This window comes from Aulonocara stuartgranti, assembly GCF_965226115.1.
Source record: "Aulonocara stuartgranti genome assembly, chromosome: 17".
In the NCBI taxonomy this organism is placed as follows: domain Eukaryota; kingdom Metazoa; phylum Chordata; class Actinopteri; order Cichliformes; family Cichlidae; genus Aulonocara; species Aulonocara stuartgranti.
In genome coordinates this window covers 36,943,511-36,966,302 of record NC_138953.1, presented here as the reverse complement: position 1 = coordinate 36,966,302, position 22,792 = coordinate 36,943,511, and the positions used below count along the sequence as shown (strand labels likewise).

General features: G+C 41.0%; 1 protein-coding gene across 2 annotated transcripts in view; it reads left to right on the top strand.

Annotated features, from left to right (window-relative positions):
• slc2a13a (solute carrier family 2 member 13a) overlaps positions 1-22,792 on the top strand; it is a 96,184-nt gene that overhangs the window by 49,487 nt on the left and 23,905 nt on the right. For both annotated transcript variants that reach the window (XM_082512008.1, XM_082512007.1), the window contains exon 4: positions 13,256-13,364. In XM_082512008.1, coding sequence (XP_082368134.1) covers positions 13,256-13,364 — 109 coding nt within the window. The remainder of the gene's footprint in view (positions 1-13,255; positions 13,365-22,792) is intronic.

Genomic DNA, 22,792 nt, shown 5'->3' with positions numbered 1-22,792 from the left:
GAGAGAAATGATTATTTGGTCCCCTGCTGAACTTGTAAGTTTGCTCACTTACAAAGAATTAAACAGTCTTTCATTTTAATGGAGAGATGGAACCAAAAATCTGGGGAAAACACATTACTTACATTTTTATAAAGTGATTTGAATGTCACTGAGTGAGACAAGGATCGTAAAGCACAGCACGACTTACTACTTGTTGGAGAAACCCTTGTTGGGAGGCACAGCAGTAATATGATCACCAGGTCTGCACGCATCTGAGGAGGGTTTTTGGCCCACTCCTCTTTATAGAAGCTCAATAAATCTCTTGGGTTTCTTGGCTGCTGCTTGACAACTTAAAGTTCAGCTCCCTCAACAAATTCCCTACAGGGCTGAGGTCTGGAGATTGTCTAGGCCACTCCATGGCCTTAATGTGCTTCTTCCATTGCTGTGTTGCCTTGGTGATATGTTTTGGATTTTTGTTGAAGGATAGAGATTCTCATCCAAGATTTTGCAATACCTGGTCCCATCAATTGCCTCGCAAGGCGGTGAAATTGTCCTGTACCCTTAGCTGAAAGGCAGCCCTAAAGCATAATCTTCACACCCCTGTGCTGGTCTGTGGGGGTGGTGATCTTGGTGTCATACGCATTTTTCTTCCTTCAAACGCAGTGAGTCAAGTTGGTGACAAAGAGCTCGAGTTCGTTGGAGCACTGCACTTTCTCACAAGTCTTCTCTGAAACATTTGCATGTTTACTGGCAAACTTAAGATTGGGGACATGGCAGGGGACGCTGCGAGTGTTCAGTCCATTACAGCTTAGTGTGTTACCAATGGTGTTCTTGGTGACTGTAGTCCCAACTGTCTTCAGATTATTAATAAGGTCCTCTCGCTGGTAAAACAATTTGAAAACACAGCTTAAACACCCTCAGTGTGTATATGTCTTCCCATGATGTGCCTTTTGGACTGGAAATTGACCATTAAAGAGCTTGATTTCTGTTTTTGCCATCTGCCTCCTGCATTCTGGGTCCGCCTACAGCCACACTATGACAGCACTGAATCCACCATATCAGTGAAAGGACCCACATTTAGCAGGCTCTATGCAGACATCAGCATACTGTCCATTTAGTTTGGACTGTGCAGACTTGCATCTCCACTACAAGGGCACCAACTGCAAAGGACTACAAAGTGGAATAAGAGCAGCCACTCATCCAGATTTCCAATGTGCACAGAGGAGTGTAATCTCAGCCTTAGGCAATCAAGACCACTCTCATGTTTTTCTCTCTCTCTCTCTCCTGCCTTGCATGCACGCTCACCCACACTTGTCTCTATTCCCGTCCCTTAGGAGTAACTACCCACCAGTTTTGGTTCAAAGCTGCCAATGGTAGCTCATTAAATAACAGTAAATAACAGCTGTGCTGTAACCTGCAACAAGTGCTAGATAGCCGGGTTTTACCCACAAAGCTATTGCCTGGAGGAATGAAATTACTTCTAATCACAACATAAAAAATATCCGTCAAATTTCTTCTGGGTCACTTTGCATCTAATGATGCACAGTGTGCGGGGAAAGCAGTCTGACTGCTGAATAATACAAATCTCAGTTGGAAAATCAGACAGTTTAAAAATGCATGCGCCTCTATGTCCCTGTCCTCATCTCAACCTCAGGTAGCTGTCTGCCTCTCTGCTCGCATGAGCTCAGTTACATAACAAGGCTTTGACTTTTCAACAATTTTCAAAACCAAAATTGGAAAAGTAAAACTGTCTGCCTCCGTTTTGATTTCCTTTTTTATTTCCTGCCTTTTGCTGTATGTTTCCACCTTTGTGCAAACCTCTTCCTCTAGCAACAGGTTACAGAGAGCTGAAAGCAACCTCCTGTGCTCTATCGATTGATCTCTTTGATGTGATTAGTTTCAAACCGGAGAGATGGAGGTTTTGTTGAACTTGCACCGAGACTCTGAAGCTTTCAAAACGTTGTAAGCTTCAGTTGTGACAGCAGCTCCCTCTGGTTCAGAGTTTTCTCTTTGTGACATTATATTGATCCTCACTACCTATAAATGTTAGATATCCAAAATGAAAATTGCTTTTTTTTCTGGACATTGGCTCAAGGGATGAAACAGACCACATTTATACAAAAACCAATTGCAAATTTGAACTTTTTGGTTTAAATAATCAGTATTTACATGAGGTCGAGAGAGGTGCAACAGTAAGTGTTGGGGATCTTGTCAAAATAGGTGGAACACACACGTTTTGATCCATCGTCTGCAAAGCATCTGACTGGAACATGAAAATGATCTCAAACACACTGCAAGTGCAGTAAAAGCATATGTGGATAGAAAATCACTCAGTGGAACACTGACAGTCATGGATTGGCCTCCCCAGACCTCGTACCTCAACCTAATTGAAGTGGTGTGGGATCAACTGGACAGGGAACACAAGAAAAGGCAGCAAACGTCCAAAGAAGAGCTTTGAATGTCCTTCAAGAAGTCGTGAGAACCATTCCTGAAGGCTAGTTAAACAAATTACATGAAATTACAGGCTCCGTTGAAGATTAAACACCAAATATTGACGTTCAAGCCCATTAGAATTAAGTCTGTTTTTGCCTTATATAATGTGTCTTCGCATATATAAATTTCCTTTGCACGATGCTTTGTGTGTTTTTGCATAGCGATAATAGAGAACCGCTGATGCTCCATATGACTTTGGTACAGTTTTTTCCCTCATTATTTAGGTTTTCTTTGGTTCTGGATATCTGGGTATGGAATGCTTGTCTACAACTATGAGGTCAAATGTGAATCCTAACATCTCTCTTATCGCATATGTAAAATGTTTGCAGAAGATTTTTGTGGCACCAGAAGCAGCCGGTTCTTAGCATAAGCTAGAGCTTAAAAAAGAAACATCTGTAGGAGTGGAGCTCGAGAGAAATGAGCTTACATGGCCTGAGGAAACACTAGCCTAACAGCTTCACAGAGCTGTGATTCAGGTTTTAACACAGAATGAGTGGCACTGAATAGAGATGGTCGTTCTGGTTATGCTGCATCAGTTTTTAATCTATTACTGTCTCGTATGAGTCTGGCAAAGTTACAGTGCAACGCTAAATGATGTGAAGTGCTCCTTTGGTCCAGGTGGTGATAAAGTATACGCAGAAGCTTTTTATGTGTCAGTCATCCTGAATGAAACTGCCAGAAGGAAGAGTTTCTACTGTCAGTGCTCAAGGGTGTCATATTTATGTTGAATTAGTGTAAGCTCCCTTGCCACTCTTGTGGATTTTTCTTTCATGTGTGTGACTCCATTTATCCGTCCATCTATCCATCCATCTGTCTGTCTGGTTCTCAGCTCCTGGCAACTGCTGGCCCCTCAGTGCCCTTAGGTAAACACAGCTGCTACCCTGCATCTGCAGACGGGAGTCTGGTCTACCGATAAGATTTCATCAGCTCCACTTAAAATGCTCTTTCTCCCAAGCCCTACAGGACCTGAGTGATTCTCAATTATCTCGGAATGAACCAAATGAGATTCCTGCTTTCCAAAAAGTATTTTAGACTTTGAAGCCCTGTTGGAATAGGATTTACGTCCACCAGCTAAAACAATGGGGTGCACATGTAGGATACAGGTGACTTAAGTTACCTCTGGCTGACACAGGAATCGCCTCCCTAACCAGTACTTGAGAGCATCCTTCTTGCAAGATTTAATTTTCTTCGACCTCCTCTCAACATACCATTTTTCCTCTTGATGTCAAAGTGGTTGTTATTATTTGTGGGTAAAAAAATCAGAGCACATAAATAAATTGTTCTCAAAAGGTCGTCTGTGTTCTGAAATGAAAGGAAGAATGAAAACAAGTGGAAGGACTCGGATGCCAGCTTAACTCTGAAATCTATCATTTTATGAGGAGTTTGAGAGCTGACGATTATGACACCAATACTCTCACTTAATAGTATAATAACAAAGGATTTAGAAGACAGAGACTGATACACAATCTGTATGCTGTAAAAGCGATTGAAGATTGAAGCAAATTTGAAGAGATCTTCTATAATAATTTAGGTTTGTTCTTTCCAAACTGTCTGTATATGTCACGGGTTGCCGTGTGTGGATTATTTAGGACCCAAGATGCAGCAGCTCTGGTGCAAGTGAGTTTATTAACCAAATGTGGATACAGCAGAGATGACGAGGGTGAACATGGAACTAAGAAAACCTAAACTGGGAAAAACTAACAGAAACTAACCAGAAACAGAGATGCAGGGAGGCACAGGGAAATACACAGAATGACGGCCGGAGAGACACAGACGAACCAGCAACAAGGACGAGGTAACACACACTATAAATACACACACCAGGAATCAAGGGATGGGAAACAGGAGGGGAACACACCTGGAAGACATCACAGCTGACGAGGCAGGGGAACGTAAACAGAACGCACTGACATCAGGCAGGGACCTTCAAAGTAAAACAGGAACACATACACGCAAAGACACAGACTAAGAAATGCTTACTAAACACAGAGACCTAACTACACAAAAGGGGATACACAGGCAGGGATGACACCAACCAGAGGGAACACAGCTAAACCCGGGAAACCAAGGCACAACAGTCATAATACATAAAACTATCAAAAGTAAAAGTACAACAACCAAAAACACTGGGTCACTGACCCAGGACCATGACAGTATAGGGCTATAAAAAATGCATGAAAATTATTTTTTTGTGATTTAGCATCTTAGAAGAGTTTCCTGTACTGCAAAACTTGTCCCTGTTAAATTACAGTAAATTACTGGCATTTTTCATTTCACAGTTTCAACTGTAATCCTGCATTATAAACAACAGCATGTTACAAAATCACAATTTTTGCTTATTTTTTTTTTGTTTATAGTGAATTGATTGTATCTGTGACTGTACTATTATATGCTAATAAAGCTTGAATTTAAAGCACCACCATTTGCAACTTTCACCATGATTTTACGTAGTTAAAGGAATAGTTCTGTTATGGTGAGCTGTGTGGCAGGCTAGGTTAGGACCCAAACGCAGGACTCGGAGACAGGATGCTTAACTAAAGGCAGAAGCTTTAATGTTGGCCAAAAACAAACTAAAAACAAAATATATGAATACTAAAGAAACAAACCAAACATGAACTACAAGTAAGAAACTCCTGACTGGTTGTAGGTGACTGGAAGAGACTTGACATGACTGGGAAACATGGAAGTACACACGACACACAGGCAGAATAACGAGAGGATGGGGAACAGGTGGAAACACAGCTGGGACGAATCTGACATAACGAGATAGAACGGAAGCAAAACTAAATGCACTGCACACAGGACAAGGACTATCAAAATAAAACAGGAAGCATGACAAATACATAGACGCGGACAAGACACGCAAGCTTTACACTGTGACTGGAGAAATTAAACAGAGACAAGACTCTCAAAACGCAAGACAAGGCTAGACACTGAGGGAGGTAAAACATAATCACTAACAGCAAGAAACTAAATAACCTAACATGAAGACCAAAAGTACAAGAAAAACATAAGCCAATCAGAGAAACTAATCCAACTTAGAATATCCTTTTAACCCAAGAAAACACAGTCCAACAACAACCATAACTGATACAAAAGCTAGAAATATTAACCATACTCAAAAACATGGACACTGGGGCACCAGACTCAGGACTTTAACAAGTTCATTTACTTTCCTGCCATAAGCTAAATGTAAAGAGTCATGCATACAGTGTACTACAAAGAAAAAAAATGAGAAGGGCATGAAAGTCCCCTGTATTTTGGATTTTGAGGTGTTACTGTGGGGATAGGTTAATTGGAAAAAATCCAAATTACCACTAGGTGTGAATGTGCGAGTGAATGTGAGTGTGAATGGTTGTCTGTCCCTGTGTGTTGGCCCTGCGACAGACTGGCGACCTGTCCAGGGTGTACCCCGCCTCTCGCCCTATGACAGCTGGGATAGGCTCCAGCACCCCCCGCGACCCTGCAAAGGATAATGGATGGATGGATGGATGGATGGATGGATGGATGGATGGATGGACACACAAAACATAAAAAGATTTATCTAACATTTCTTATGAACAGCTATTTATTCTGGTCTGCTGCTCGGATTAGCTTGTTGTTGTTTTTGTGGTTCCAATCATGTGATGCCACCAGGAAAGTTTCAGAGGTTGGCACCCGTAGCATGGCTGAAGGGTTTCTTTTGACTCTTCTTTATTTTCTTTCCCCAAATGTTTCCAGTGGTGATGCTAATCTAGCCAAGCTTCCCCTAGATTCTTGTTGAAGGTTTTAAAAGTTTAATCAACTTTCAGAGAAAAACTTTATTTTTCCAAAAAGTTAAATTCTTTTGTGCGTGAAAATCCTAAAGTTGCTTTAATGATCAAGAACCTTAGAGGCTACACCGTGCTTCAGATGATGTTATTTATTCTCTACTAGTTTTGACTTTCGTTCAGGATTCTTATTGTGACATGTGAGATGTCATGATCCTACTTACATAAGGAAGCAGAGGAGAGGAGAAAAAGTATGAGGAGAGGGAAAGTATGTGGAAAAAATAATTAGAGGGGGGATGGGGGTTGATGTAGAAGGGCTACAGATTGGCTGCCAAGGCCTCGGTCCTTGATTGCAGCCTGCTTGTCTGAGAAGTGTAGCCTGTTTCCTGCCACTTACTTCCCCAAAGCGTGGTGATTGGATGGGATAGGAGTAGCTATTCCTGTCTAACTTAAATGCAAGACCATTCCTTTTAAAAGTCTGAACCTGCATTTTTATGCGCTTCCATCGAGCCTCTTTGTTTTCTTGATTGGGCATTGCTCAGTCCCAGTGTATCCCTTTGTGGTGTATTGACCATGCACTGACCCACAGACTGAAAGGATTTCACAGATTTACAAATCAATGTGGAAATCTGTAATTATAAGTCCCGTCAGTGGAAGCATTCCAGTTTCCTGGAAAGCAAGCTTCCAACAAAGTCTTTATTCCTCTCCTTGTATTTTTCCTCTTCCTGCTGCATATTTCATGGAGCTGAGTATGGCACGAGTTTGAAGTATGAATAAAAAGAAACATCTGACTGGACTAGCAATGTTTTCCCAAAAAGCAAGTAGCCAAGGGAAAACACTAATTGGACGTTCCTTCAAAGAATATCAAAGATTATGCAAAGAAGTAGTTGGAGACATTAAACACACATCCCAGGCTTCCCTACTTCACTGCACAAACAAATCGGATTATAGTGGTAGAGTGGAGCTATTTACTGAATTGAAACCCGATAAGATGAGCAATCAAAGGAGATCTGTGCAGGTAGTGATGCTGGAAGTATAATCACAGCTTGTGTGGATAGTTGTGTTCCCCTGTTGAGCTTGGTGTGAGTGTCTGTGTGTCTAAGGATGTTTCTAAGTGCCTCTTTCTACTAGGAACTCTTATCCCATCGTGTATATTTGCTTGCTTCATGCTCTCAGCTATGATCCACAACTCAACTGAACTTCTGTATGGCTTGATCAAAAGACAACATGAACTGTATTTCATTTTTTTAGGCTAAATTGTTGTGGATAGATCGAATTCAAGTGATGCAGATGTAACTGGAAAGGTTCAGTGTGGAAAACGAACGTGCAATTACGGCAGTATTATGAGACGCAATCACTGCGCTTGTGGCTCACTGGTAGCCCGCTGGCTTGTTTTTCATTGCCATCCCTCTTTTTCAATATCTCATCTGATTAAATTACAGCTGGGTGGTGTTCAGCTGAGGAAATGAAGCTGTGTGTTTTGCGAGTTTGTCTGAGAGTCTGTGCATAACCCTTTTCTTACACTGTTTGCTTGATCTCGTGGTATTCTGTGGGGAAAAACCAGCCAGGAAAAATACACAGCGTTTCTTTAATTGATTGCACGTGAACGTGTGTTTTATCTCGCCTCCATTCGGCCGTTAGGTTTCAAACCTCTCGATAGTTCATTTGTGATTTCCCTGTCGGCTAATCAGATAAGAGTCCCATGGTCTGCTCAGCGGGGATCAAAAAATCAACCTGTGCCATGGACGTGGCTTGGACCATAAACACATTGCTTTCTCTTTATTTTCTCTGTGGAGAACTTCCTTTAAACATTGACTTAAAAAACAATAACAGGGCTGCTTAGAGAAACATATAGTGGCTGTGTGAGCCGAGTAAAAGGAAGCTACAGTAAAGAAATATTTTACATAACCTGAACACATTTGCTAATGAGTCCAGCAATTTAGAATTTTATGATCACAAAAGTGGACCCATGAGCACATGATTACAAAACAGTTTAAATCTGGGCAACAGCGACTGAGATTGCCTGATTTTTCTTTTTTAAATCTCTAGTAAAAGTCAATATGCAAAACTTCTGGAATCCTATATTTCCCAGAAATCAGCTGGTCTAGTAATTCTCATTAGTGGCCCTGTGTTTCATTAATAACCATATCTTTTGTGTTAAAGTCTAATATTGGCTCACATTGTCCTTTTGGAGAGGAATGTTGACCCATTGTGTAAATTCCCAGTCATGCAGGTTGACTGGACTTCTGTAAGTTTGTTGAAGATGTTTCACCTCTCATCCAAGAAGCTTCTTCAGTTCCCATGTTGTCCCATTCTTGTCTGATATACCATATTTTTGGGACCATAAGGCGCATTAAGCGAAGCAAAACAGTCAGATAAAGACGAACTAAAACATTTTGACAGATTTTTGAGCACCATGTACGCATACGCACATAAAATCGGTTCGAGGTCAGTAAACACAACCAGAGTTCATACATAAGGCACACCGGATTATTGGGGCACGCTGTCAATTTTGGAGAAAATGAAAGGATCTTAAGTGCACCTTATAGTCTGAAAAATATGGTAGTATTCTCGCATCTCAACAGTCTTTGTGGTATTTTCTTGTTTCATTATGCCCCAGATGTTTTCAGTTGATTAATGCAGCGCTGCAGGGCACAAACATCATGGATGTCCAGTACTGATTTTAAGCCTTTCCCAATGTGCACAGAGATTTCTTCAGATTCTCAGAATCGTTTGATGATATTATGTACTCTAAATAACTTGCTATTTAAAGTCACAATTTTATGTTGAGGAACATTATCCATCTATTTATTAACCTGAAATAATTCCACAACTTGTAGATATTGGTTTTTTTTGCAGATTGGTGAACCTCTGCCCATCGTGACTTCCAAGAAGCTGTTCCTCTACAAGTTATATCCACCTACATGAGATATAGTTGGAAAAGGAACTTAGTTTTCCAGTCTTTTGTGACCCCATCCCAACTTATTTGAAGTATATTTCTGCCTTCAAATTCCAAATGTGCTCATATTTATTCATGAAAGTTTTGGAAATGATTGCATTCTGCTTTTACACAATTTCTTTGTATTTTGGTTATTTAGGATCAGCATAGTCAGACCTTATATTTGTGGATTTTAATGCAGACATTTTTATTCAAAGTCCAGTTTCAGAGGCTCAAAAGTAACTGGACAAACAAATATAAGGACTGTTTTTAATACCTGGTTAAAAATCCTTTGCTGACAATGACTGTCTGAATCGTTTTCTTACCTTGAGATGTTCTAATTTATTGCAGACACCTTCAGGTGCCGCTTATTTGTGCGTCTCTCTTCAGTATTTTATTTAATAGTCGAAAAAATATGCTCCAGTGACGGACTTGGGAATTGAAGAAAATCCCATGTTTTTGCTTGGAGAATTTCTTGGGTTGCCTTTGGATTATGCCTTGAGCTATCCATTGGTGCTGTACACCACTGACTAATCAGTTTTGCAACATTTCGCTTAATTTAAGCAGAGAGTATACCTTTGTACACTTCAGAAGTCATATGTGTAAATGCCTCCTCCATGTCTGGCAAATGATGTGATGTGATCTGGATCAGAAGTTGCTCCTTTCCTTCTTCACTTTATGGTTCCTGTCATTCTGGTAAAACTTTGGTTCCCTCTGTCCAGAATTTTCTTTTTCTTCTTAGATGTTTTTTTGATGAGGTCTAATCTAACCTTCCTATTCTTGAGTCTAACCAGTGATTTGCATCTTGTAGAAAACACTTTTCATTTCTTTCCATAAATGTGATATTGTGGTTTTTCATAACCAAGAAAAGAAATCAGTCTTTGGCCACTCCAAATTAACAATCTATGGTTATTTTAGTTATTTTAGTTTTTCAGTCTAACGCAGGCCTCGGTCACTTGCACAAGTTTAACACTTGAAATCAAGTCCAAACCTTCTACAATATCTGATTTGTCTGATTCGTTTGTCATTAAATAACTAGAAAACAATCCTCAATATTATGAAACTGCCTGACAGTTAATTATTTCATTAATGTTTAGCCTCTGATAATAGGAGACTGTGTATGAAAGTATGATTTTGTTAAAACTTCAAAGTCTGAACAATCCCATATTGTATATGTCAATCCCATATTGACATATATTAAGCATATAACAGTGCTTTTATTACTAAGGTACAAGGTACTGAGAATTGCTTCCAATCTCTTCAAAATAAAAAGATGAGGAGAAGTCTTCTGTGAAAATGTGGAAAAACAGATGAAAGTTAAAAAGCCTCTCGCGGCATCTCAGGTTTGAAAAGACTCAAAGTTGATGATAATATCCTCCAACGAGGGCTGACAGGCACCCATTAAAAGGTAGGCTTAAGTGTGTTTGTGTGTCAGCGGGAGCCTCCTTTACAGAGTCTGATCTGCTTGTCAAACAGCAAAAGGAGATGTTCACTGGTCCAAAGTCCTCCCACACACAGCTGCTCCAAAATACTCAGTCTGTGCGCATCAGCTCATATGTGCAGGCTCATGCATCCTTGTTTGTGATACGTTTGTATTTTCTGCCCGTGTTTGCACAGTCACTTGTGTATCCTGATATTACCTGTGTGTGTGTGTTCAGACTTGTTTGTCTGATCTGTTAGCACTCTGGATGTCTCCCTCTTCATCCCAGAGCCCCATGCCTGTCCAGCCATTCTCTCATCCTATTAAGACTTCTCCTCCCGAAGGAATCACTAGTCTGCGTGCGTTGGAAATCGCAGTCTGGCTCCGAAGATGAGCCAAGTAGGACTCTGTGTGGCCAAAGCCAAATTCAGATATTTGCTCCATCCCACAGTGAGATATCCGCCATCTGAAAGAGGAAAATGGCACTAAGAAAATAAGGCAAATTTGCATGTTTTTCCAAAACATTCAAGAGCAACAGGACGGCATCACTGGAACAAACAAAACCTCAGCATCTTGTGTAAGAGATCTTCGCTTGGTCACATGGTTGCTTCCGCTATGCCTTCCAGCTTGAGGAGAGTGTGACTCATGATGCTAACTTAAACACTAAATCAGAAATCTGTTATGGATAACTAATGGTGACAAACCCACTGAGTTTCCTGTGTGCGGTTTGAAAATATTTGGTGGCATTTTTTTAATTAGATCATGGTTAAGCTGAACGTTGTTCCACTCGTGTTAATGAGAACGGTTTGACATTTTTTAAAGCTGTGTGGTTGACAACACTCTCATCTATATGTGTTAAATATTAAAGCAGCAGCAGCAGCCAGCTAACGTACTGTTACTTACTGTTCAACTGCTGACTAATGCAAATATCTAATTAGCCGATCACATGGCAGCAACCCAGCGCATTTAGGTCCAGACAACCTGCTGAATTTTGAATTGAGCACCAGAATTGTGGAACGGAGGGTGATTCGAGTGACTTTGAACGTGGCGTGATTGTTGGTTTGAGTAATTCAGAAAATGCTAATCTATGCAACCAAACAGAGAATAATCTGAAAAAGAGAAAATATCCAGTGAGCACAGATTCTCTGGGTGAAAAAATTCCCTCGTTGATTCCAAAGGTTAGGGGAGTATGGTTAAAGTAGTTCAAAAGGCAGCTCAAAAGGACTCATTACAACAAAGGTTTGCAGAAGAGCATCTCTGAAACACAAAAACACATTGAACCTTGAAGTAGATGGGCTACAGCAGCAGAAGACCACACTGGGTGTTACTCTTGCCAGCTAAGAGCAGGGAGCTGAGGCGACGATTTGCATGGATTCCCCAAAATTGGACAACAGAAGATTGGCTTTCTCTCATGAGTCTCAATTTCTGTTGCCACTTTCACAAAGTAGGGTCAGCATTTGACGTTAACAACCTGAATACACCCACCATGGACCGATCATCTAATGTATCAATGGGCAGAAGTGTTGTTGTGATATTGTAGGGAATATATGTTGGCACACTTTGTGTTCCTTAATAACAACTGAGCATCGTCTCCACAGCTTACCCACGTATTGTTGCTGAGGCCCATCCCTTTATGTCCACAGTGTACCATCTTTTGATGGCTGCTTCCAGCAGGATAACACACCATGTCACATCTTCTAAAACTGGTTTCCTGAACTTAACAATGACCAAATGACCGATATGGACCAAAATATTTGTGAAATTGTTCTAGTGAACAATTAGCGAACAGGTGTGAAATGTGTGTGTTTAGTTAGTTTGCTTGTTTGCTTGTTTTAATCAATTTTAAATCATGCTTTTTATTTGTTTTTGTTTCTAATGTCTCTGTAAAGCACTTTGAATCACCTTGTTGTTGAATTGTGCTATACAAATAAATTTGCCTTGCCTAGTGCCTTGTTGAATCTGTGCCAAGAAGAATTAAAGCACTTATGAAGGCAGGTGGTCCTGTATTTCTAGCACCTCATGCCATGTTCATAAATCTTTATGCAGTTTTATAGCACCTGGGGTCAACCATCCAAAGCAACTGATTGCATATAAGACATGAAAAGAGCGTGTAGGCAGGATTGAGTGGGTGGAGACGAGTGTCAGGGGTGATTTGTGACAGAAGATAATAGCAAGAGTCAAAGGGAAGGGTTACAAGAAGGTTTGAAGATGGTGGTACTGACAAAAACACAGGAGAGTTAAAGGTGTTAAGACAGAATTGACAGGATTACGAATGATTACATCAGAGGAACACTTCAGGCTGTGAGGTTCGGGGACCAAGTTGGAGAGGCAAGGCTGAGGTGTTTGGATATGTGCGGAGCAGGGATGGTGGATATACAAACAAAGGATGTTGAAGATGTCAGGCAGGAAGAGGAAAAAAGGAAGACCTCAGAGAAATTTCATGGATGTAGTAAAGGAAAACATACAGTTGATGACTGTAAATTTGGGCAATTTAACACAGAAATCTCTGGTGATGGAGCCAGCCAGTGGCCATTTGAGGAACTGCACTTTCACGCCTGGTTTCTTTTTCACATGTCGCCCTTGAGATACTGTCTCAGCCTTGTTTTCCTCATAGCAGTTATCTTATCTTGTGCTGCGTGCAAAACTCATTTCTGTACCTTTGCTTGTGTCTCTCAGACGGCCCGGTGATCTGGCGGATGCTGACCTACCCCCCAACACGACGAGCCCTGGTGGTGGGCTGTGGTCTTCAGATGTTCCAGCAGCTTTCAGGAATCAACACAGTCATGTGAGTGGAAACATCACCAAACCTTTCCGTCGGGTCTGGCGCACGGGTCTGATTTATTCTGCTTGTTCTCCCAGAGCAACAGACTTTTGTAAAATTAAACAGAGCCTGCAGTGTTCAGCATCAAATGAGCAAATAGATAAAGGCGATCACCCAAAACAACTTTGCACTGATTTTCAGTAACCCTTCCCTTTAAGGGATGCTGATACGTGCCGTATAGCCTTACAAAGCCAGTGTGTCAATGAAGGGGTCAAGGGTTCAGGTTTTTCCCTTTAATTTGTCAGCAGTCTGTAACTGCCGAACTTAGAGGCCCTTTCATGTGTAGTATACTGGAAAAAATTGACCTGTGTCCATGTGTCATCTTTTCAAGAGCTCAAACGGCACAGCCTTTATTATTTCTACATCGCATTGGCACCGAAAGGGAAAAGTTCAAGTGTGTTTTTATCAGTTTTGCCCTCAGAGTTAATGAAAACAATAACGATGCATGGCACACGATGTCACATGCCTCGCCTCTCAGCACCAGAGATCTCAGACGGGTGCATTCGCTTCAGCGACACGCTATTAAATCACAAAACATTTCTGTCATCTGTCGCTTCACGTCGCCCAGTGGGGAGCAAGAGGACTCATTGCATTACTGCCCACTTGCCTGCGAAGGGATGGACCAGCTTATTCTTTTCATCTGAGGGGATTGTGTCATCGGTCCCTGCCTCGCCTCCCTTTAGAGATGAACTATATTGCAAGGCTCCGTAAACAATCTGTGGATATGTGCTGTTGCTTAGCAACCACCGGAGGTGAGAGCAGCAGGATAAGTGTTCTTGTACGGGCGTGTTTGCACACATGTGACTAAATGAACGAAATGTGACCCTATGGACTTTGGAGTCTGTGCAGGCGCGCCTGTGTGGCACGTGCGTGTTTGTGCATGACATCTGTGCACTCGCGTGGTTGTGTGTATGTAAGCGGGTGCGCGTGAGGCTTTAGGTATGGCCGTTTGCCCGTGCGTGATTAGATTTTGAGAAGTAAATGGACAGAAATGTGAGGAGAAAGGATGATAATAAAGCAGCGGTGAAACTCTGGATGTCTTTGAGCGGTTGCTTCTGTCTCTCTCGCAGAGAGATCTGGTTACTGAGTGTCTGCCTCTCTTACTGTATATTTATCTTCATCCCTGTCACCAACATTATGAACAGCAGAGCGGACAAACTTAATCTGTCATAGCTCTGTCCCTATCCACCTTTCTGACTCTCTGATTTATGTATCTGCCAATCTTCTAGTTGCTGGGCGACCGTGGCTCAGGGGGTTGGGAAGCGTATCTGTAACCGGAAGGTCGCCGGTTCGATCCCCGGGCTCTCTGTCCTGGTCGTTGTGTCCTTGGGCAAGACACTTTACCCTACTTGCCTACTGGTGTTGGCCAGAGGGGCCGATGGCGCGATATGGCAGCCTCGCTTCTGTCAGTCTGCCCCAGGGCAGCTGTGGCTACAACCGTAGCTGCCTCCACCAGTGTGTGAATGTGAGAGTGAATGAATAGTGGCATTGTAAAGCGCTTTGGGTGCCTTGAAAAGCGCTATATAAATCCAATCCATTATTAGTCCTCCCAAAAAGGTCTACCTGCTAGTTTATCTGTGTCGAGAGATGACCCATTTGCACCGAGCATCATTACATCCTCAGCCGAGACTGTTTCGGGCCTGTTATGTTTACAGATGGCATTAAAATGTGTTTTCCTGCCTGCAAATTGAAATCTGATTGCCCTTTCGTTTGAAAAAATAAGTACTGCGGCTTACTGTGGTGATAATGACATCACTCAAAATTGACATTAAAGGCCTCACGCTGGTGACAATCAATTTTTTGATGCCAGCGTCTCCATTTCTGTTGTTTGCTTTGTTTTAGCTTCGCATCGTTTCTTGGCTGGAAAAGTCCCAGAGACAGATCAGAATGCAAGTTGGCACAGGTTATAGTTATTTTCATCTGGAGTCAGGCTGAAAGAGAGCAGATCTGATGAAATCGCCAAAGTACAGCCCAAATCAGAAGAAGCAACATGTTTAAGAGAAAGAGTCCAACGCAGCAGACGCACAAATAACAACAGTTGTCTTTGACATAGCAAATGAATCGAATCCGTGGGCCTCTTTCCCATCCGTCCCAGATGTGTTCACTCCAGATGTACGTGTGGATAAGCCAATAATAAATCACTCGGTTGGTGTGTGTGTTTGTGTTTTTCGTATCCAAGATATTGAACTCGAGTATGTGAATTTAAAACTGTATAATCAAAAGCAAGTTGTTATTTTAGGGCCTGTCTTTGTGATGTCTCTGTAGTGTTTCAAAACCACATAAGACTAAGCCATGGTTATAATATCAGCCAGAATCCATCTATTTTGTTGTCTCCTTATACAGCTCAGAGTCATGGGGGGTTACCAGCTATCCAGCTGCCATGATAGTTCAATTCAATTTTATTTATATAGTTCCAAAACTGTTGCCTCAAGGCACTTCATACTGTAAGAGAAAGGCCCGACATTAATGCAGGTTACACCCTCAACATGTTTCCAGTCCTTCACAGAGAGACAGACGACTGCATAGTCGCACTTCCAGAGATCATTTACAATCAGCAGTTAACCTAACATGCATGGCAATGTCCTTTTCCAGCAGGAGGTCCACCCAGGAACCTCCTTCCAAACTAAAATACTAATCAAAATGCAGCCATTGGACACTGTAAAGGTATAATTAAATTAACAGTCAGTTTTAAGGCCACTCTTTTTACACCAGACTGAAAAAATATTTCCTGTGTTATAAAATTAGCCAATCAGACTGATTGTGTCATTTTTCAAATTTTTCCAAAAAGTAGACCAATCAGATCGCTGCATGTGGCAACAAGTGCGCTTGTAGCTCAAACACAGTCAAAACATCAGGACCAGCTCATTGTCGCTTAATGTCAACTTTTTTTCACCGCGCGTTTTTGAGGGCGAATTTTTCACAAAAACATAACGCTTTAAGTGTGTGTTTACGTTGCATGACGAGAAAAAGAATTAAGAAATTTTACATTTGCTGTACAAGGAAAAAGGATCAGATGCCAGTGACGGCCTACTCAAAAGGAAATCACAAAAACAAAAGGAGAAGAGATGTTGCAGTGGTTGATTTGTTGGTATAAGCTTGAAAGTTCATAATACTCATTGTGCTCGACATTTTAGGTTTACAATTATAGATAATACCAGCTAATTGCTACAGCTATGGAAGCTAGGCGTTTGTCCTTTTTTGCAAAATAAAGGGTAACTGAATAATTCAATTGTAAATAACTAGACCAGCCTTTTTAATTGCTGTAGTATGTCATTATAGAGGTGCCACCTGCCCACTTTTTTAACCACTTATAAAGTCAGTATAAAGTGGACCAGTGTACATATTTTGAAAGGTAAAGGATCTGGGTTTAGAAGACACTGTTTAACCCAATTTGGGTGTTAAGTGTCTTGTCAAAGGACATTTTGGCACATAAACAATAGGAAGGATGAAGCAGGGGAGTCATGAGCCATGTATCACAGGTGAACACCCAAATAAAGAAACAGCAAGGTCTATTTGATCTACAGATTGGTGTTACAATTCAAAACAGGCCTAGGGGTTAAAAATGAAAAGTCCATGCACTGATTGCAAAAATGGTATTAATTTTATTAATTTTATTAATTAGTACATTTGTTAGGGTTTCAGAACATGTAGTGAGAACTGAATCCTGATGATGACGTTCACAGTTGTAACCTGAGAACTCACACACTGGGCTGACAGAGGAAAATGTGAATCTGGATGATTGATATTAGGTGATAGAAACAATCTGCCTGCTCGCTGAAACTGAGGTGAATAATAAAAAACTCAGAGGGTTGCTGGATGAGGCGAGGACAGACTACAGAACATAGAGAACAAAACGAAAGGGGGAGAACACAGCTGTTACCATGACAATACTCACCCTTCAGTGATGAATATAATGTAAAGATATGAATGATTAAAAACTATATTTGATCATCTTCCACCATACGGAGCATGGGCTACTTTAACCACAGAATGTGCACTGTGTGTTGAGTTATTGCTGACGCCTCCCGTCACTCGTCATGTGTGCTGTATGCTTTGCTAAGCTCCCTGTCTACTGCCTCTTTTGTCTACCTCCAGTGAAGCTGCCAGGCTAGCCCCATTAGCCGGTGAGACATAAAGAAGGTCTGAGGAGCCAGTAAATCAGCCAGGCTTAGAAACAAGCTCCTCTCCCTGTCCCCAGCTGCTTTTTCTGATTAAACCACCAGGCTGGCACAGGCGAAGAAGGAAAAGGGCAATGAGACAATCTGGCAGACAGGCAAAAAAAAAAAAAATCCAGACCAAACTAGAAAAGCACATATTGGCTGCCAGTTCTAACAGTCCTCTCTCTCTCAAGTTAGGAACTTGACAGGAACGGATTGACAGTGTTCACTTTTTTCCTCCCTCTCTCCAAGTCACATATGTTCACACAGAGGGTACATTTGAGACCCTATTAGCACATTTTCCCACAGAAAGCCTCCCTCCTCCCATCAGCCTTGGAGTAAAATATCTAACAAAAAAAGTGAGCTCTTCTGGTCTTTATCAGAGGAATTCAGGCGAAAGATTGACTGAGATTGTAACTGACCAGCCAGTTCAACCAATAACATCTTGATGAAGTGACAAAGTTGCGTTTCTCACTTCATCAAACTGACAGTTAACACGTTTCCCTCTGATTTGCCCTTTCATATCTAACATACTTATGGAGATCAGTGCTGCGTTAGGGGATATCTGTAATTATAAACCCCAGCCTGTCAAATACAGTTACAAACCTCACACGATCTAAATATTTTTTTTTCTTTTCAGTCCAACTTCACAAAGGAGCAGTGGTTAACAGCACCTAAGTCTCTCAGAGATTCTGGTTAAATGAGAGCTTGAGATCTAGTCTAAGCATCGCCTTTGCACCATTTATTCCTGTGCGGTCTGTGTTGGCATGTGGTTGCATTTCGTCACATTTCTGATTATGTTTCAGAAAGGTGTAGCTTGAACAGAGAAGTATAAATCCGCCTTTACACCTGCTCACACACTAAACTTGGTGCATATTAGTATCACTTGCCTGAATGCTAATTTGTGCTCTGTTCTGTGTAATGTCCATTTATGCAAGCAAACGTACTTGAGCTTCATCCACAATCCCAGTAGGTGAATTTTTATCATGCTCAGCTGTTTGTGTTGCAATAACATTTCAGGAGTCTGTGAGATCAAACTGTATACAGGTGTTGAAGCTCTATCTGGCAGGTGAGGATTTTTCTATTTGTGCTAGCAAGGCAGTGATCAGCTAACCTCTGCCACTGTTCTATTACTACTTTATGTGTATTTAGCCAGCTGTACTCTACAGTATATAAATAGATGTTATGTGAGCTATCGTGACTACTTTCCAGTATGAAGCTATTATAAAATGAAGGAATACAGCAAGTAATACTTTATATTAATATTTTTTTATTTTCTTCTCCTGCCCTATTTTCTTTGGTCATCAAATTACTTACTACTTTATCTTTATTTACTTATGCGTGCATTAATGCAAAACGGTAATAAGAAAGGAAAACGGATGTGTGTAGAGTGCCCAGGCAGGACCGTGGGGTTATATTACTGGCTGATTTGTTTAGCATGTGTCTCCATGGCATCAGCTTCCTATCAAATCTAATTCTTTATTGAAAGTGCCTTAACGTTCTCCCAGATTGTCCCTGCCCACTTCAGCCCCATAAGCTGTTAATTTAGCACTCCATTCTCTTCATGCATGGTCACTTAAAAAAAAGCCTATTGCTTAAAATTAGGAAAAATGCGCAAGTGTATTTTTAACGGAAAGGTGCAGGGAAAAAAGTTTGCACATATAATATGCATACATGGAGATACTGATTATATGGTACGTACACCAGCTCAGTGGGTAGCCTGCTAAGGTACTGATTTTTGCTGAATGACCATCAGCTGCTCTTAATCCAGTTTGTTGATCACTATAATGACTTGTAAAGCCTAGTTTGCACAATAAAATCATTATAATTTATGATGGCATGACTTTTATTTCAATAATGGGCAGTAAGCTTATGTAGCTTTGTTAACCTAGCTATATCTGCTTTTTATTTATTTATGTATTAAAAATTAAAAGTCCACCGTTGTGTTAGTGGCTCGGCGAGGGTGTCCTTGGTTACAGTACCAACAGCATCGTGAAAACAACATAATCTTTAGAGTTATATTCACTGTTTGACATTTTAGCTTCACAATTATAGATAATTGTAGTGGAACCCCGACGTACGAAATTAATTCGTTCCCGAGGGTCTTTCGTAATTCGAAAATTTTCGTAAATCGAAGCACCCATCAAGCGCTTTGAGTGAGGCGATGCTGAACGATAGGCTATAGGCTAATTGCTAACTAGAACAACAATACCTCGTTCAAGTGGAACAGCGAATCACAAGTACGGAAGCCAAGGGGTTGTCACATGATTCGGAAGGCATTGTTGGCATTGTAGGCTCAGCCAATCAGAGCCAGCGGATTTCGTTACTCGGGCATTTTGCCGTAACACGGGCAAAAATATTGCTGTTCAGTGCCTTCGTAACTTGAATTTTTCATGAAACGGGGTATCCGTAAGTCGGAGTTCCACTGTACTAGCTAATTGCTACAGCTATGGAAGCTAGGTGTTTGCCCAATCCATAGAAAGCTAACCTAAGCCATAACTAAAGATCTACCGAGCTTCTGTTGCGCAAGATTTAAGACATCAATAGTGCTGAAACTGCAGAAGTATCAGTAGTGGTTTAGGGTTTGTTTGCAGAAGATCAAATAATTTTTTTTTGTTACTTCAAATAGATTAAAAGGCCTACAGAGAACTAAAACTGGCCATGAGTATGCGTAATGGCCGTGGACATGGTCCCATACGTGCCATTATTATTTTACAGCAGCTTGATTTAAACTCATGTGTCAGGTACTCTCCCTGAGCTCTCTTGGTGTTACATGAATAACCTCCTTGCTTTCACTCACTCACACACACACACGCGCACACAAACATTCAAAAACTGTCAGAGAAACCTGTGTGATGAAAAATGTATTTATCAAGAATGCATCACTCAGGAAAAAAAAGAAGCTGGATGGATGGCTGTGTGGATCACATCAGTAACATGCATCCTGCAGGAGATTTTCTTTTTTTATGGATCTCCCTTCCCATCTCTGTTGTTTAGCTATAAATGCAGAACAATGTGGTACAGCAATTGGTCAAATTAGATATCATCTTTATGCATTAGCTGATGGATCATTTCGAATGTAATCTTGCACGTAAAGGTCACTGTGTACTGGTGGGAAATGTGTGTGTGCATCCTGTGAGTGGTGAACGAACTATCTTAAAAGACAGGAAGATCTTCCAACTGGGCTGGAGAGTAGAGTAAAAGCAGAGAAGAGGAAAGCAGAGGGCAGAGGGAGATCTGACATTGATGGTGATGAGGTGGAGGAAGGGCCACGGAGGGGGATCAAGGCAGATGACAGGAGAGGAAGTGTAAGATTTATGAAGGAAGACAGAGAAAGGGGACAAGAAATATTGAGCTGTGGATGAAAAGACCCGTGTTCTTTTATTCTCTTTGTTTCTTTGCTGCTTTTTGCAACAATCATGCAGAGAGGGTTTTTTTGTTCTTCGCTCCAGGTTTCTCAAAAAGTAGCATCAAGGACTTCTAACCAAGTACAAACAATGCTTTAGACTGCACACTTACCAAAATAGTGGTTTGATCCAGAAGTTGAAGCAATTATGTGCAAAAAAAGAGATGCTTTTCAGGGTATTAATGACCAGTGGAATGTGCATACTTTATCATGCAAACACTGCAAACATTTCCTGAAATCGTTCACGTGGCATGTTTCCTTTTCTGCTTTTATTTTCTCCTGCTTGCACTTTGTAAGGTCTCTCATGGTGTGAACTGTGATCTTTTCCAGAAGATGAGAAAATAAGTCTCAGAAAGTCCAGAAGTGACATTTTATTCCCAACACCTTGGCCAAATTTCCTTCAACCAGCACTATAATAATGGTTAATTATCACCACAAGTAGAACAAACTACTAAAACTAAGTGCTTTGTGAAATATATGAATTTAGGTAAAGGGGGCAAGACAATCTAGCTTGGCATAGAAACTAGAGATTTATACCAGAATACAATGGCAGTTGGTATCCAGTATATGCAACAGACTTCGATTCTATTTGTCAGAATTTAAATTGCCAAGTACGCTGATGACAAATTGATAACACAGCAATTAATAATACAGTACAAGCTCTGCAGTCTCAGTGAGCTTGATAAATTCTCGATCTGCCAGATGTTGTAGTTCAGCGGTCCCCAACCTTTTTTGCGCTACAGACCGGTTTAATGTCAGACAATATTTTCACAGACCAGCCTTTAAGGTGTCGCGGATGAATACAACAAAATAAAATGATACAACCAAGACAATATTTGTAAATATAATAATAAAGGCGAATTCACTGTGTAATTGTGTAACTTTATTAGCAGCATCCAGCAATGATATCCAGCAAGCCACCCAGGTAAACATGAAATTGGAAGACCTTAGGCTAGTTAGCTAACAGTGGCAAAATTGTCCAAATAAGAGCAAGGGAAGTGCCCACTATTAATTGGTGGCAGATGGAGTTTTTCTCTGGGACAGATGAAAGATAAAAATGCTAAAAAGAAAAAGCCACTTAATATAATTGGCCAACTGTTAATAGACATCTTACCCAAGTACTCTTTGCGTGGTAAACTCACTTCCTTACTTCCCACTACCCAGGTGCTGTTAATAATGTATATGTATGGTAGTTTTCTGTGGTTCTCATCTTAAAAACAACCTTCTCTAATGCTATGACATCCTAATAATATAAGATATCAGAGATACATCTTTGCCAACATGCAGTGCAAATCACTACAATTTTATTTACCTCATGGAACAACCACATATGTATTGAGAAAACCAGCATTGTGGTATTAAATTTAGCTACTATATGAATGCACATAATCTCAGTGTGCTTTGTCATGTTGCCAAGTACTCATTTTGTTGTTGCAACATGCCAGTTGGCCCTCGCAGATGGTCCCACAGATAAATGTCATGTTGGAAATGTCACAAAAAACAGTTTTACGTGGTCACTCTGCTGGCGGGCCGGCGAGGAGCTGGCAGAGCTTGCACTGATCTGCGTGTGTTTTGTGTGCATGCAATCCAAGAAGCTAGACCAAAAAATAAATAAATAAAAAATACTGGGTTGTTTTTGCCTGTGTGTGTGTGTTTTCAAGCATTCATAAGCAACCTAATCGTGCCAACATCTTCTGTCTCCCACCGAGACACAGCCAGACCTTTTTAATGACAAATATTCTAATTTAGCTTCTAATCAAATGCATACAGAAATGCATCACACTCGCATGCTCCTCACAGCAGGATGTCATGTGTGAAGCTGTCTTATT